Raw genomic sequence first — 14237 nt, forward strand, 5'->3', positions numbered from 1 at the left:
TGATCAAATGCTAATATGATCAACTGCTCCTATGCTGGTATGCAGGAGAATTAAATATCCTACCTAGTGGTTATGTAATGGGAAAAAAGGACCGATATGCCAAGCCCTTCTTTCTCCAATAGTGAGGCACGAAATGTAATTAATTCTATTGTTTATTACTTAACATTGGCGCTTAAAACACTATTCACTCAACTTGTACAAAATTAATCTTCTTAAAATTACAACCACAAGACGTTTATTATTAAAGTATTTCAAAGCCAATAATTAGCATGAACATAACATGGTATGTTGGTCAAGGAACGTGCATGCAGTGAAAGTGTTTCACAGCTAATAATACAATGTATAACTTTGAAACAAGGCTTACTGTGGATTTGTGTCGAGATTAACTTTCTTCAGAGTCATAATGTCATCTATGGTTTTTTCAATTGCATCAGGATGAATAGTCGCTGCAGTCTGCAGAAGCTAAGAAAAAAGATCAGTAAAGGGTTGATAAAGTTGCAGTACTATTTATTCACTCTTCTTTTTTGCTGATGTAACCGTGTAACTTGCTCTCTACAGTGGTTCTATTTTACACTGTAGAAATCCAGAGACAATTTGTATCTTTCATGTCTTCTGGTGTTTCAATCTTGTTTAACCATGTGCACAGACACCAAGACAAGTAAAGTTTTCGCGACTCCTTCTTGTCAGGAAATGTGACAAGTCAGTAACGCAACGAAACAGACACAAGTAAGGACTCAAAATGATAGTTATCACAACTATGGGATTTCATGCTTATTATTTGCAAGCAGAGCTGCAACAAACACGTTGAATATTTTATCCTACAATTTCTCAGTGGGACTGCTTACCTTAAAGACTGCAGTGTTAGAAGCGGAATGTTGTACTCATGAATGGAACCTTAAGTCTCCTAGTGAACTCTAGTACCTAGTCCTAGAGTAGGTGCTAGAGTTCACTATGCGGCCAAAGGTAACATTCATGAGTACAACATTCTGCTTGTTCTGCGGTCCCAGTCATGTCTGTGACACGCGGCGGAAGGGAGGGGGGGGGGGGGGGCATGCACAGCACTAAGGCTGAGGCCCCGCTCCCTCAGTCAGCGCGTTGAAAAAATCTTGTAGTATAGCGCGGCTGCACCTTCAGAGAGAAGGTGACTACTGGGCCCAGCCCCATTGAGGGGCGGTGCTTACACGCACAGCGCACGCCGAGCCGTGCGCTGTGGCAGTTACTGGGACCGCAGCCTAACACTGCAGTCTTTAAGGTGCTGTAGTTTATCTAGTAGTCAATTCATGTTCTCAGACTTGCTGCTGTCCCTTCCCTAAACCACTTGACAATGTAATCAGAGGATAATCTTCTTTTCTATGTTGTAAGGGTGTTAGTGAAATTAATCTCAGTGGTTTAACACTTTTTTTTTTTACATAGTGCGAATTTAAGAAGGCAGTTTGGCAATAATAATAATAATAATAATAATAAACATGTGTTCTATTGCAAAAACAAAGTCGATATTCTTTGATTTTGTAGCGTGGATAGCTCCTTTTTAAAAGCAGGATAAAGGGAAGCGTAACATGCTCCGGAAATAAAGGTCTAAGCAATAACAACACGTGAAAATATATTAAAGATTCACAAACTGTAAAAAGAGTTTATATATATATATATATATATATATATATATATATATGTATATATATTAGGTTCTGACTTAGCTGTACAGTAGATAATACAACATGTGATATAATGTAAGAACAGGATGTGAAGATTGCAAACATATAAGTTTTGACATCTTGAGACACCTTATCCTGGGAGGAGAATTTAATTTAGTAAAAATTGAATTCATGGATAGGTTAAAACCCCCTTCAGCTACAGTGCAGCATCACAAGAAAGCTTATGTTACAGCCCTACTTATAGGTCTTAAAGGCCTAAACCTAGTTGGTATCTGGAGGAATTTACACCCAAAAACTAAGATGTTGTCTTTTTCTCACCCACTCCAAATATTTATACAAGAATAGATATCTTTATTGGTGCGTTCCACTCCATAACTTGGTCAGATCACACTATAGTAGATATGACATTAGATCATTTGTCCCTAACCAGTACCAGATCTGCATGGTGATTAATTGACTCCTTGCTCAAGATCCCAGAAGTCCTGTCAGAAATAGCACAGGAGATCAACACCGATTTTCAAATCAACAAGGGCAGCGCTAATGTCCAGGCCTTATTATGGGAAGCACGTACATCTGGAATGAGGGGGAATTTGATAGGCACAGTATCCTATAGTAAAATCGCTTGGAACAAAATTTGCCTTCTTAAAAACAAAGATTGAAAAATTAGAAAAAAACCATAAGCAAAACTATTTTGACACTATCTTAAAGGAAATAACAACTTTCAGGGGGGAGATCAATGCTTGTCTGACCTCCTCAGCAGAAAAAGCAATGCTATGGACTAAACAAATTATTTTATAAAATGAATAAATCTGTTTGAATGCTTGCAACTAGTCTCAGACAAAAACAATCCTCCCTGATCATTCTTGTTCTCAGGCAGACATCAGCAACATCTAATCCGGTTCTGATAGCATAAGAATTGACATGATTGTATGTGTTCCTATATGATGGCAAAAAAGTTGTTTGCGGAAAAAAATCGCACTGAGGCTAACCTACCCAAATTGTATCAGGAAGAGGCAAATAGGATTAATAAACCGATAACACAAATAGAATTAATTCACACAATAAAGTCAATTAAAGGCTCTAGGGCACTTGGCCCAGATGGCTCGCCACCATGGCTGAACAAAATGGGGTCTGGACCCCAGGACAGACCCATGCTGTTCATCCAGGAGACTAGAGGTGCAGTGGCCTTATAGGATCTGGTCCCTTTCTATACAGCCAATCTGACGTTAAGCTCTATACCCAATGGGTACGTTGTGATGACTCCGATCTCCACTGCTGGGTGTGTTTCCCCCAGCCCCCCTCTCCCTGCCCTCACCATTCTGTTCCCCCCTCCCGCCCTCACCATTATGCCCCTCCTCCCCCTTCCTTCCCTGCGTATCCCATGCTCATTGGACTTCTATCCCAAAAAGAAAGGATGTTTTGCTCATGATGTACACCCTTGTTCCCTCTTGTCGACTTTTCTTTTTTTCTGTACCTTCTCCCCATAACCGTGTAAAACATTGAATAAATAAATAAAGAAATGTTGAGCGAAAAAATGTGGAGAATAAATCGTTTTAAATACCTACTAAAAATTCCCTACTAACGCCCTTATTCGGGAACCCTGACTTCCTCTCTGGGCTGAAGCAGAACGATTTCTTGCAATGGGACTCAAAAGGTTTAGGGAGAATTAAAAATCTAAGAGGTGAATGGTAGAGCTACGACCTTTGAAAACTTTTCTAGAAATCATTGTCTCTCGAATAATTTTTTTTTTTTTAGCTTTCTGCAGCTGAGAGATTTTGTGCAACAATTCCAGCCAACTCCATCCCTATCTAATTTTGAAGGGCTTTGTATAAATTATGCAAATGCAAAAGTTCTCATTTCCATTATCTATATAACTCTTTCTTTACTTTGGTCGCAAAGGATAAGTTTAAACACATTAAGGTTGTTCTAGACTGTGTCTTAGACCAAGATGATTGGGATGACATTTTTTAAGCAACTTCAAAGAGTTGTAAATGTAAAGTTATTAAGGAAAATGCATATATGTTATTAATGAGATGGTACCTTACTCTAGCTAGACTCAAACATGCTTCCAAGGTCATCTCCCTTATGCATGAGAGGATGTGGTCAAAGGGGTGTTTTCATACACATGTGGTGGACTTATCCCATGATGGCACTGTTGGCTAAATCAGTCCCTGCTTCAATCGACTGAGCATCTGATTGAGCCACCTGTGCTGAAGCTGGGCTATCCTGAATAACCTGAGATGTTGGCGGACCTGGATTTGTGAATGAAGTAACTTTCATGATCCAGGGTTTCACTTTTAAATAAACCGGTGGAAGGGGAACAAGGAATGTTAGAAAGCTCATAAGCCCCATCTACACAGCCGCCAGATGTGCTATAGCTAAATTATGGAACAAGTGACATGTGCCAACTGTACTGCAAATGAATGAGAATATTTGGCATGTTTTCTAAATGTAAAAACGTACTAGCCTGTTGAATAACTTGTGCTAAATTTAAACATATTTGCGAAACGTGAAGAAGTTGTATAATTGATCCCAAACCCCTCCCTGGACCACATCCTCATTCGAGGTCTGAATTATGTTAAGTTTCACCGAAGAGGTTTTCACTCTCAAAAGTGCCTGTGCCTCAGTTCTGTTGTACAGATACTAGGTGATAGGAACTCAGTCTAGATGAGGCTATCCAGAGATTACTGTGATTGCATTGTTAAAAACAGTATGCAAATGGTCAACACCTAAATATTATGTACTACAGTATATAACGGTGGTTCCCTCTCGCCCCTCCTATTCCCCATTAACTGTTTTCTCTTTTGTACCCCACCCCCTTCCACTATTATTATAAAACTTAATACAACTTGAATTTCCCCCAAAAATAATAAGAAAACCAAACTCAAATAAGGGTAGATTACATCCAGTGCGATTGTGCAAAAATCCTGCAAGTTCATGTCTTACTGGGCTGGATGTATTGTGGACCAGGTCTATGGATATAATGCCAGACACATTCAGTTATGTCTAGCTATTGTCTTTTAAAACAATGTATTGCTGCCTTCATATCTAGAAACAAGAATTGTGATGGGATTACGGTGAGGGCAAAGGTGTTAAAAACCCTTCAACACAGTTCAATAAAGACCCAACTAATAAAGATATTTGCGTCTCACAGGTTCCTGAAACCTGAATCAAGACAATTGTGTAGCCAAAGTGGAGCAATGAGAGGCGTTCTGATGTGGTATGGATGTAGAAATATAAAATATTTGCTCTGCGTTCGATGTGCGCCGGCTCAAGCTTTGAGGAGTGTCAGTAGGAGGTGAATCTACAGCAACTTTCCTACATCCGGTGTAACCGGGAGCAAACAATGGATCGATGCATCGATGCAAACAGATTCCAGCATTCTGGGTGTGTACATGTAAAATAGCATTCTTTCCTTTTTAACAGTATTTCCTCCAAAGATTGTCCTTTGCCTCAAGATTGCTGTACTTCTTAATAATAAAACATTTGGTAAATACTATCTAAAAGTTGCTGAGTAACTAAGTTTATATCAGTGAACTCCTGGTTTTGTAAACCTAAACTTGTCCTTCTGTTTGTTACAAATCTTTTTCTGGCTTGAGTAAATATACGGCACATTTTGGTACAGGCTATGTGGCCAGACCCACAAAGGTCCGTTAACACAGGGCTCATAATGTACTGTTCTCAAAATGAGTAACGGACGTCCTGTTCCCCGAGGTTAGCGCCAATCCACAAAGCTAATTGTATACAAAAGCCACGGCCGTTAGTGATGTCACTAGCATAGGCTCTCTCTCTACAGGGAGATACCGCCACCTTTAGGTTATATCTAATAACGCATCATTAAAGATCTGCGTTAACGATAACAGAGCTCTATGGTGAGGCGTGACGACACCTTTTCTGGCTATCATAGCACTAATGTCCATTATAATTTCTGGGAGGCTCATTATGGCAGAAAACTGCACTTAACACTGTTAGTGAGCTTTGAAGATACTAGTTTGTGCTTTATGTATAAACGTAAGTTAACGCTTCGCAATGTAAATAATGGGGCTCTGTGGATCTGGGCCATAGTGTCTAATAATCTAGGTAAAAACAAGACTTACCTTGATTTTTGAAGATTTCAGTGAGGCCTCTGCAAAGACAGAATTGTATAATGGGTAGATTGGTATAATTCAATTGTCAAACAAGAATATATTACCAACTGTAAGCATTAAATGATTTTAACAGCGTGACCTTTAATGCACTAGCAAATGAAATATCAGGTCCCTCTAAAACCTAGTGGCGATTCTATAAACCCTGAAGTGACCGATCCCACTGACTTGAATGGGAGTTTGCTTTGAAGTATATAGAAGCAGTCCCTACTGCTGCCAACAAAACAATGCGTGTTAACTGCGGGTGCTGTACAGTGTATTACAGTACAGTGCAAAGGGTTAGGGGACACCACTTGTTTTGCATTTATAAATCGCAGGTTACCACTACAGTACATTGTGTTTTACATATTTACTGTTCAACTTGAATTTAAAAAATGTATTTACAGTATCTTAAAAGGAATATTGCCCAGTTTTACAGATATAAAAACTGTATAAACTTTTCTAAAATTACATCCAAACAGTTGTTAGGTCTACAATATCCTAAAATCATATACTTCAACCATTGGTTATGTCTTGGTGAGTGACACATTTTAAAATATATATCTATATCTAGATATAGATATATATCTATATATATATATCTATATCTAGATATATATATCTATATATATATAGATATAGATTCAACACCAAAATCCACAGATCAGGGAAGGAGATCGTTATGTATTAAATACATTTTTTCACTTACCTCCAGTGCTGCGTCTCCTTCCCTGATCCTTGGATTTAAGTGAAGTACCTGTATCTTTATGCATTACTTATGGTGCAATCACTTGCCAATTGTCCATACCTATTTTCAGTGTTCTTCCAGCACCAGGCTTATTTTTGTAACAGATTCTTTGCAGCTCACAGCGTCCCGTTAGCTTCCTCAAAATAAACTTCAGGCAGCGCCAGAGACAAATACAGTAAAAATAAAGCCACACCTGGACCACCATTCTGTGGAGGAACCAAAACAATGTGAATTGATTCATTCCCAAATTCAACATTTTCAATACATTTCTTCCCCTTCGGACACATTAGTAAAATACAGATTAAATGACAAACTACAGAAGGGGAGGCAAGTGAGAAAATTAATTGAAGCCTTTGTGAACATTAAGGTAAAATATAATGGCAGCAATGCAATGTTTTGCCGGTCCAATAGGCTATGAAAGGTTGTAGGCCCTTATTAAATATCCTGTACTGATAACTATTTTAGACTTTTTCATTTGAAGGGGGCTGAACTCTTCTTCAGCACTGGGAAGTGGCTTCGCAGCATACTGAATAGGGGCCATAGAGATAGAGAGAAAACAATTCCTAAAACGTCGAAACAAAAGCAAAGAAAGTATCAATTGAGGAAATGCTTCAAAAGAACCAGCCAAGTGATCTGTCATGGTCAGCTGGTATATACTGGCATTCTGGTCAATATTTGAAATCACATCAGAATATGGAGAGATGGTGCCTGATGGGCATGAAACCATGTGCATAATAAATAAAGATCTTTAAAGATGAAGTCACATTTGTTACCAAGTAATATAAAAGAACAGATGCATTCATGTCAGAGTCAGTAGTACAGTTAACCCTCTGACATTGGGGAAAAGTTACAATAGGTGGTACACTGGGGGGCGTTAAGGCATCGCCCCAAGCTCATTGGTCATTGACATTTTGCGCCTTTCCAGGGGAGACCGCGAGGGAAGTGCTCAGTGAGCCAAGATCGTGATCAGAATGGAAGAGGAGGATCTCCTCTTCCACTCCTGGCAGCAGAGCAGACAGCAGCCATATGATCACTAGTGTAGTGACACACAGATGGTGCTAAACTTCTGGCACCCGAAGGGTTAAAGAAGAGACCAATAGGGTTTTAAAAGCTCCATACACTAAAATGTAGTCTATGAGGAACTAACATGTTTGGCCATTAAAAGATATCAGAAACAATATTAAATCTACACGGTCGCTTCTCCCTACTAGTAGTAGGAGGAAAATACAAGTCAGTACAATGAAACGGCGATGCTGCATTACATGCAGGTTGCAAAGGTTTTACACATCTATGATATATAGTCATTTATTTGAAAGAAAAGTACAGTGTTTCATAAGACTGTCCAGCACTAAAAGAGTTAGAGCAGTTGTTCCTTTTGAACCCCCCTTTTTTAAATATAATATAATATATATATATGTATAGAGACAATGGAGAGTAGTTGGCACTCACGTGTATGCAGTAAAAGGTAGGTGCATGTCCCTTAGCAGTAGTTAACAGGCAGGGGTGTTCCTCACAGCAGTGGTGCAGCCGCAGCAACAAGGTGGGAACGAGACAGCACTCAGAGGTAATTTTCAAAAAGATTGTATTAGATTAGGTGGCACAAATGCCAACGTTTCGGTCCTCACAGGGGCACTGCCTTGAGAAAGGTCCCCCTGTGAGGACCGAAACGTTGGCATTTGTGCCACCTACTCTAATACAATCTTTTTGAAAATTACCTCTGAGTGCTGTCTCGTTCCTACTGTGTTGCTGCGGCTGCACCACTGCTGTGAGGAACACCCCTGCCTATATATGTATATAAATATACATGACAGGGGGTCCCCGATGCTGCACCGCATTAATTTGAGCTCTGGGGATGCACTGATTCCTGAGTTAATTCCTGGTATTTAAATCCCTTTTCCACCCCCCCCCCCCTCCGAGTCACGTGTGGCAATAAGAAGCTGTGAAGGATAATATCGTGTTACCGAGACCCCCTGCTTCCTATGTATAAAAAAAAAAGGGGGGGGGGAGGCAACAAAAAAGAAAAGGGGAAACTGGAGGTCGGAAGTGCTCCTTTAATGTGACAAACCATTTGTACTTTTTCCATACATAGCACACCTGTGCAACGGTTATTTAAGCCTCTTTTGTATAACAGGTCAGGAAATTCATACTTCATTAGTCAGGATGCAAAGGGCTAATTCAGGGGTAATTATTTGATGTTCCCCAAAAATATGTTCCCAAAGTTAACGTCTAATTCACGAAGCTAATCAAATTAAAAAATTCTGTTTGTATAGAGCAACTGCAACATTATTTTAAGAAAACGCAGCATTATTTTAAAATAAAACATAGTTATTTAAGTCTTGGTGTTGCTCCCAGCCAGACAATGAAATAGGGCTCTCTCTCATTTACAATAATGGCTGGGAAGAATAATGCCAAGTAAAACCTGGTTAGCGTCACGTTATTTGCTTTATTGCATTACTATTAAAGTGTGCTAACTGAGGCCAACGTCATTTTAAATAGGCTAATGGAGCTTGGTTAATCTAGACCATTATATGTACAAAATATTCAATTAATCAAGCAATATTCTGCTCTAATAAACCTTTAGGGAAAGGAAATGCAGCGGAATATATGCCAGGACCCACCATTTCTTTTTTGTATCTCTTTATTAACTGCCCTGCCTCCTATGATTTCTACATTTCAGATGTTTACATTAGATGTAGTAATGGAGACGTAGATTCCTTTAACACAAACATATCATTAAATGTTGTCCTACCAGCCATAACAATAAGCACATACTACATCCCTATATGAACCTAATTTTTGGCTTAAAGCTGGAGACCAAGTAATATCATACATGTGTTTTTTTTAAATAAATTAGTTCTGTGCTATGATAAATACTTTTTTTTTAACAACTCTGAATTACATTAATGTATTATAATGTAACACGCATTTTTTGTTTGTATAGCAACCATTTACAAAGTCACATCCCCTTCCTCTTCTGAAACAGGCTCTGGCACACCCCTTTTTGAGCCTGGTCCTCTCTCTAGCACTACACCAATTATATCTAGTGACTGCCTGGTCACATGATCTTCCCCACAGAACTTTAACTCTTTGGTCCTCTTCTGCTGCACTGACAGCCATTTAATAAACCCCGGAGCTGAATCTTCGCCGATCGATCACAGGAGAGCTGATTGATCGGCAACTTAGCTAATTACTTATCATTGTGTGGATTGTATTGATGCGCATATTAAAGGGGAAAAAATAAAACGTAAAACAAAACAAAAAACGGCACTTTGGACTGCTGCTTTAATGTTCATATGGCAATAATCCAGTAACTGATCGTAATAAGAAATGTGACTTCCCCGAGACAGAAAGAAAAAACATTTATACAGTAGTTAAACAAAACGTGTGTGAGTAAGGCTGCACTCCACTATAATACATGTTAATCAATGAAACAACAAATGATGTGGTGCACGGGAACAGAGAGGGACCCCTAGCCCCCTCAAACAATAACCAATTTATATAGTGGTTCCCAGCACTCAATAAGAAAAAACAGACAAAAGCGTCAATGTTGAGATAGTAACTATATATTAAAGGAAATGTTACACATCCAGAGCCAACACTAATGAAGGCTTGGAGGTTATTTTACATGGAACCTAATAGGTGAACAATGAGTAAACAATCAAGAGGTAGGGGGGGGGGGGGGTGTGGAGGGAATACAAAGGGAACAATACAGAGTGTAAAAACGAAAGGGGGAGGGAGAAAAAAAAGAACAATGTATAACACACGTTATGGTCAAGGTATTAATTGTTTCAGGTTACTTTTATTTAAAACAATGTGCTTTGCCATACTGTAAGTAGGAATATGAACATATTGTGTCAAAGAAGCGGAAACATTAATTTCTCATCAAATGTAGCCTGAGTCTTTCTGCTTCTATTTGTTCTCAGTAGAATCCCCTGCACTTCCTACCATCTGCTTTCCTCCTACAGTATATTAACACAGTTATCTTCTTGCAATTCCACCCTGCTTATATGCTACTGTACCTTGAAATGTAATCCTTCTCAAGGCAGCAGTTTGAATATATTTACTTTTAAAACTCATCTGAATTAGGGAGCTCTTAGATATGTTAAATCGGATGAAGGAGCTTTCATCCATTAAAAAATAAGTAATTCATGCTACAGTCTCCACTGCTTTCCAACCCTCTGTGTTTAATGTAGTTTTGGTATGTATTCAATATGTGCAAAATGTTCGCCCTACAGTGTTCGACACGTTTTATTCGAATGCGGCTAGAGCCGCAAGCCGGGAGGTTTCCCGGCTTTCTAATTGAATCCGCTCGGCGTGCCGCGCGTCACCGATGCGCGGTCACGCTTCATCGGGAGCGTGCGCGCATGGCGCGCGTGCCCAGGACTCCCCGAGGGAGCCCTGGTGTCCCGCAATGTGGGGGATGGCGGTGGGGGGCTTCGGGGGACCCCGCGGACCCGGAGAGGGGAAAGCCCCGATCGGAGGACCGATCCTCCGAGGCTCCGGCACGCGCACGGGACACCTCGGCGTGCGCCCGGTATCTGTCGCGGTCGAGACCGGGTAAAGGTTAGAATAAACTCGGCCGCGACAGTAGGTGACGAACCAGGTGAAATTTCCCCTGCTTCAGCCCTGAAGAAATGTACAGCCTTGTCAATGATTGCAAGAGATTTGCCAAGCAATAGGTTCATGTGCATTGCAATTCTCCTTCAGGCTGTGCTGAAAAGCTGTGTAATACAGCAGGCATAAGCTTATAGAGATCCACGTTAAAATGGAAAAGAATAAGGAGTGACACACTGTGCTCAGTTGCATGTCATTACCCAGAATCCCTGGCTGCAGTGGAAACACTGTTTGCCAAGCGATAATGGGAAAAGACAGGGCTTCAGACCTGTCTGAGACATGCAAATGCACCACAAGTGGTATTTTTATTAACTCTAAAACCCATAGATTCGCTTAATATAGGGGCTATAAACAGAGCACACACATCACTGGTGCCTGGAGATATTTTGCCGAAAGCTCACTATTTATGCACCATTACTAGCTCTATTGAGGCTTGGCAAAACATTTCACAAGGAGTTGATTTTGGGATGGGGGGGGGGGGGGTAGGAAAATACGGTAAAGATTTTATGACTGCATTTTGAAAAGTGTGGCACTGCTTCAGTACGTATGACAGAATGGGATGTTGTGCTCGATGACGCACTAGAACCCTTTTTTATTTAATTGTACCATACATGTCTTCTGGATTTTCTTCATATTGATTACTTCTTCAGGGCTCCCCTTGACTTATCTCAAATCTAATCTCCTTCTCTTTATGGACCTCTATTGTCTACTGCTCATAAAGCTACACTTTTCTGCCTTTTCCTTGTCCGCTACTCACACCTCAAACACTCATCCATGATAACATAGGGCCTCATGCAGAGAACAGCGCTAATAGCTATCTCGCCATTTTCGGGCGAAAATCGCGCTAAAAACAGCCGAAAATGGCGAGATTTGAAAAAAGCGCCATTTTTTTTTCCCTTGAAATTCGCCGCGCGGCTGGAGAGTTTCTAATCTCTCCAGTTTTTTTTTCTGCCGTATGCAGAGAGCCGCGATCGCCATCTTTTTGGCGCGATTTTCAACATTTTTCCTCTCCACCAAGCAGCTGGCGCTCCGCGGCCGGTGGAGGGGAAAAAAAAAAAAAAGCGATTTTTTCCCCACTAGTTTCAACAGCGCTTATAGCGCTGGTTGAAACTCTCCATATGCAGAAAGGCTTGTAAATGCAGTTTTCTGCCCTTTCTGCATATGGAGAAAAAAACTCTCCAAAAAAGCTAAAAAATTTCCCCCTCTCCAATTCTAAAATTCGCTGCTCTCTGCATGAGGCCCTTAGTCACTATCTCAAATTATCTTTGTGTCTTCTAATGTTGATATTGACCTTCTGTCTGTGCATTCAAAGTCTGGAAACTGAACCAGAAAAGGAAAGTGTGCCAATAGACAGGAGGTCTCCCAGGGTCATATTGTAGAAAGGGTTGAACAACGTGTCCTAAGAGAACAAGAGCAAGTATTTTGTTAAATAGGCTTAACATATTTGCTCCATTTATGTAATCCTGGCATATTTTAAATCGGGTTAAGTGCAGTGTTGGTCTCTAAGGAAAGAAAAATGTAGTTTTAAGTGACTATTTTTTAAATGTACTATAAGCATAATACAAATACCTGAATGATTGCTTTTACAATCAGCATAGATTTAAAAAAAAACAAAAAAAAACACATGAGCATTGTCACGTTAATGCCTTTAACCTATTCAGTTGTACTAACAATACAGCAACCGAGTGGTTAACTTCCATTTACAAAATAAGTACTTCAGTATTACTGTAGGTGGTACCTTTTTTATTTGGATTAACAATTGATACTATAAGACAAGCTTTCAAGAGTTCTCCTCACTTCCTCGGGTCAGCAGAGAGGTCAGGAGAGAGGAGAAATCTTGAAAGCTTGTCTTATAGCAGCGGTGCGCAAACTGTGGGGTGCGCCCCCTTGGGGGGGCGCAAGATTATGTAGGGGAGGCGTGGGCTGCTTGCAGGGAAACCTGGGGGCGGCCAGAGCTGTGCACGGGCGGCCAGAAGCTCTGTGCTGCTGCTTCTATGTGTCTGTGTTTTGCAGAGGGGGCGGGTCTTCTCTCTGCACACAGACAGCCCCTCCTTCTCTTCCTGTCTGCTTCCCGCACCAGTTTTCAGCAGCATGGGGGGTTGGGGATCGGAGCATGTCGCCCCCCCCAGGAGAAAGTGTGTGTGTGTGTGTGTGTGGGGATTGAGTTTGTGTGTGTGTGGGGGGGGGGGGGGGTTGAGTTTGTGTGTGTGTGGGGGGATTGTGTGTGTGTGGGGGGATTGTGTGTGTGTGTGGGGGGATTGTGTGTGGGGGGGGGGGATTGTGTGTGTGTGGGGGGGTTGAGTTTGTGTGTGTGTGTGGGGGGATTGAGTTTAGAGGATTGTGTGTGGGGGGGATTGTGAGTGTGTGAGGGGATTGATTGTGTGTGGGGGGATTGAGTGTGTGTGTGGGGGGATTGAGTGTGTGTGGGGGGGGGGATTGAGTGTGTGTGTGGGGGGGATTGAGTGTGTGGGGGGGATTGAGTGTGTGTGTGGGGGGGATTGAGTGTGTGTGGGGGAGATTGTGTGTGTGGGGGGGACTGAGTGTGTGTGTGTGTGTGGGGGGGGATTGTGTGTGTGTGTGGGGATTGAGTGTGTGTGTGTGTGGTGATTTGAGTGTGTGTGGGGATTGAGTTTGTGTGTGAGGGTGTGTGTGTGTGTGGGGGGGGGGATTGTGTGTGTGGGGGGGGATTGAGTGTGTGGGGATTGAGTGTGTGTGGGGATTGAGTGTGTGTGTGTGTGTGGGGGGGGGGGATTGAGTGTGTGTGTGTGTGTGTGTGTGGGGATTGAGTGTGTGTGTGTGTGTGTGGGGGGGGATTGAGTGTGTGAGTGTGTGGGGATTGAGTGTGTGGTGTGTGTGTGGGGGGGATTGAGTGTGTGTATGTGTGGGGATTGAGTGTGTGGTGTGTGTGTGTGTGGGGGGGGATTGAGTGTGTGTGTGTGGGGGGGGATTGTGTGTGTGGGGGGGACTGAGTGTGTGTGTGTGTGTGGGGGGGGGGTGTGTGTGTGGGGATTGAGTGTGTGGTGATTTGAGTGTGTGTGGGGATTGAGTTTGTGTGTGTGGGGGGGGGGGGTTGTGTGTGTGTGGGGGGGATTGTGTGTG

At 41.6% G+C, this 14237-nt stretch overlaps 1 protein-coding gene across 3 annotated transcripts in view; it reads right to left on the reverse strand.

Annotated features, from left to right (window-relative positions):
• ELMOD1 (ELMO domain containing 1) overlaps positions 1-14237 on the reverse strand; it is a 111651-nt gene that overhangs the window by 31600 nt on the left and 65814 nt on the right. For all 3 annotated transcript variants that reach the window (XM_075592371.1, XM_075592369.1, XM_075592370.1), the window contains 3 exons: positions 6585-6730; positions 5750-5778; positions 365-462 (listed from right to left, as the gene is read on the reverse strand). In XM_075592371.1, coding sequence (XP_075448486.1) covers positions 365-462; positions 5750-5778; positions 6585-6730 — 273 coding nt within the window. The remainder of the gene's footprint in view (positions 1-364; positions 463-5749; positions 5779-6584; positions 6731-14237) is intronic.

Source organism: Ascaphus truei, chromosome 3, assembly GCF_040206685.1.
Source record: "Ascaphus truei isolate aAscTru1 chromosome 3, aAscTru1.hap1, whole genome shotgun sequence".
NCBI classification, from domain to species: Eukaryota; Metazoa; Chordata; class Amphibia; order Anura; family Ascaphidae; genus Ascaphus; species Ascaphus truei.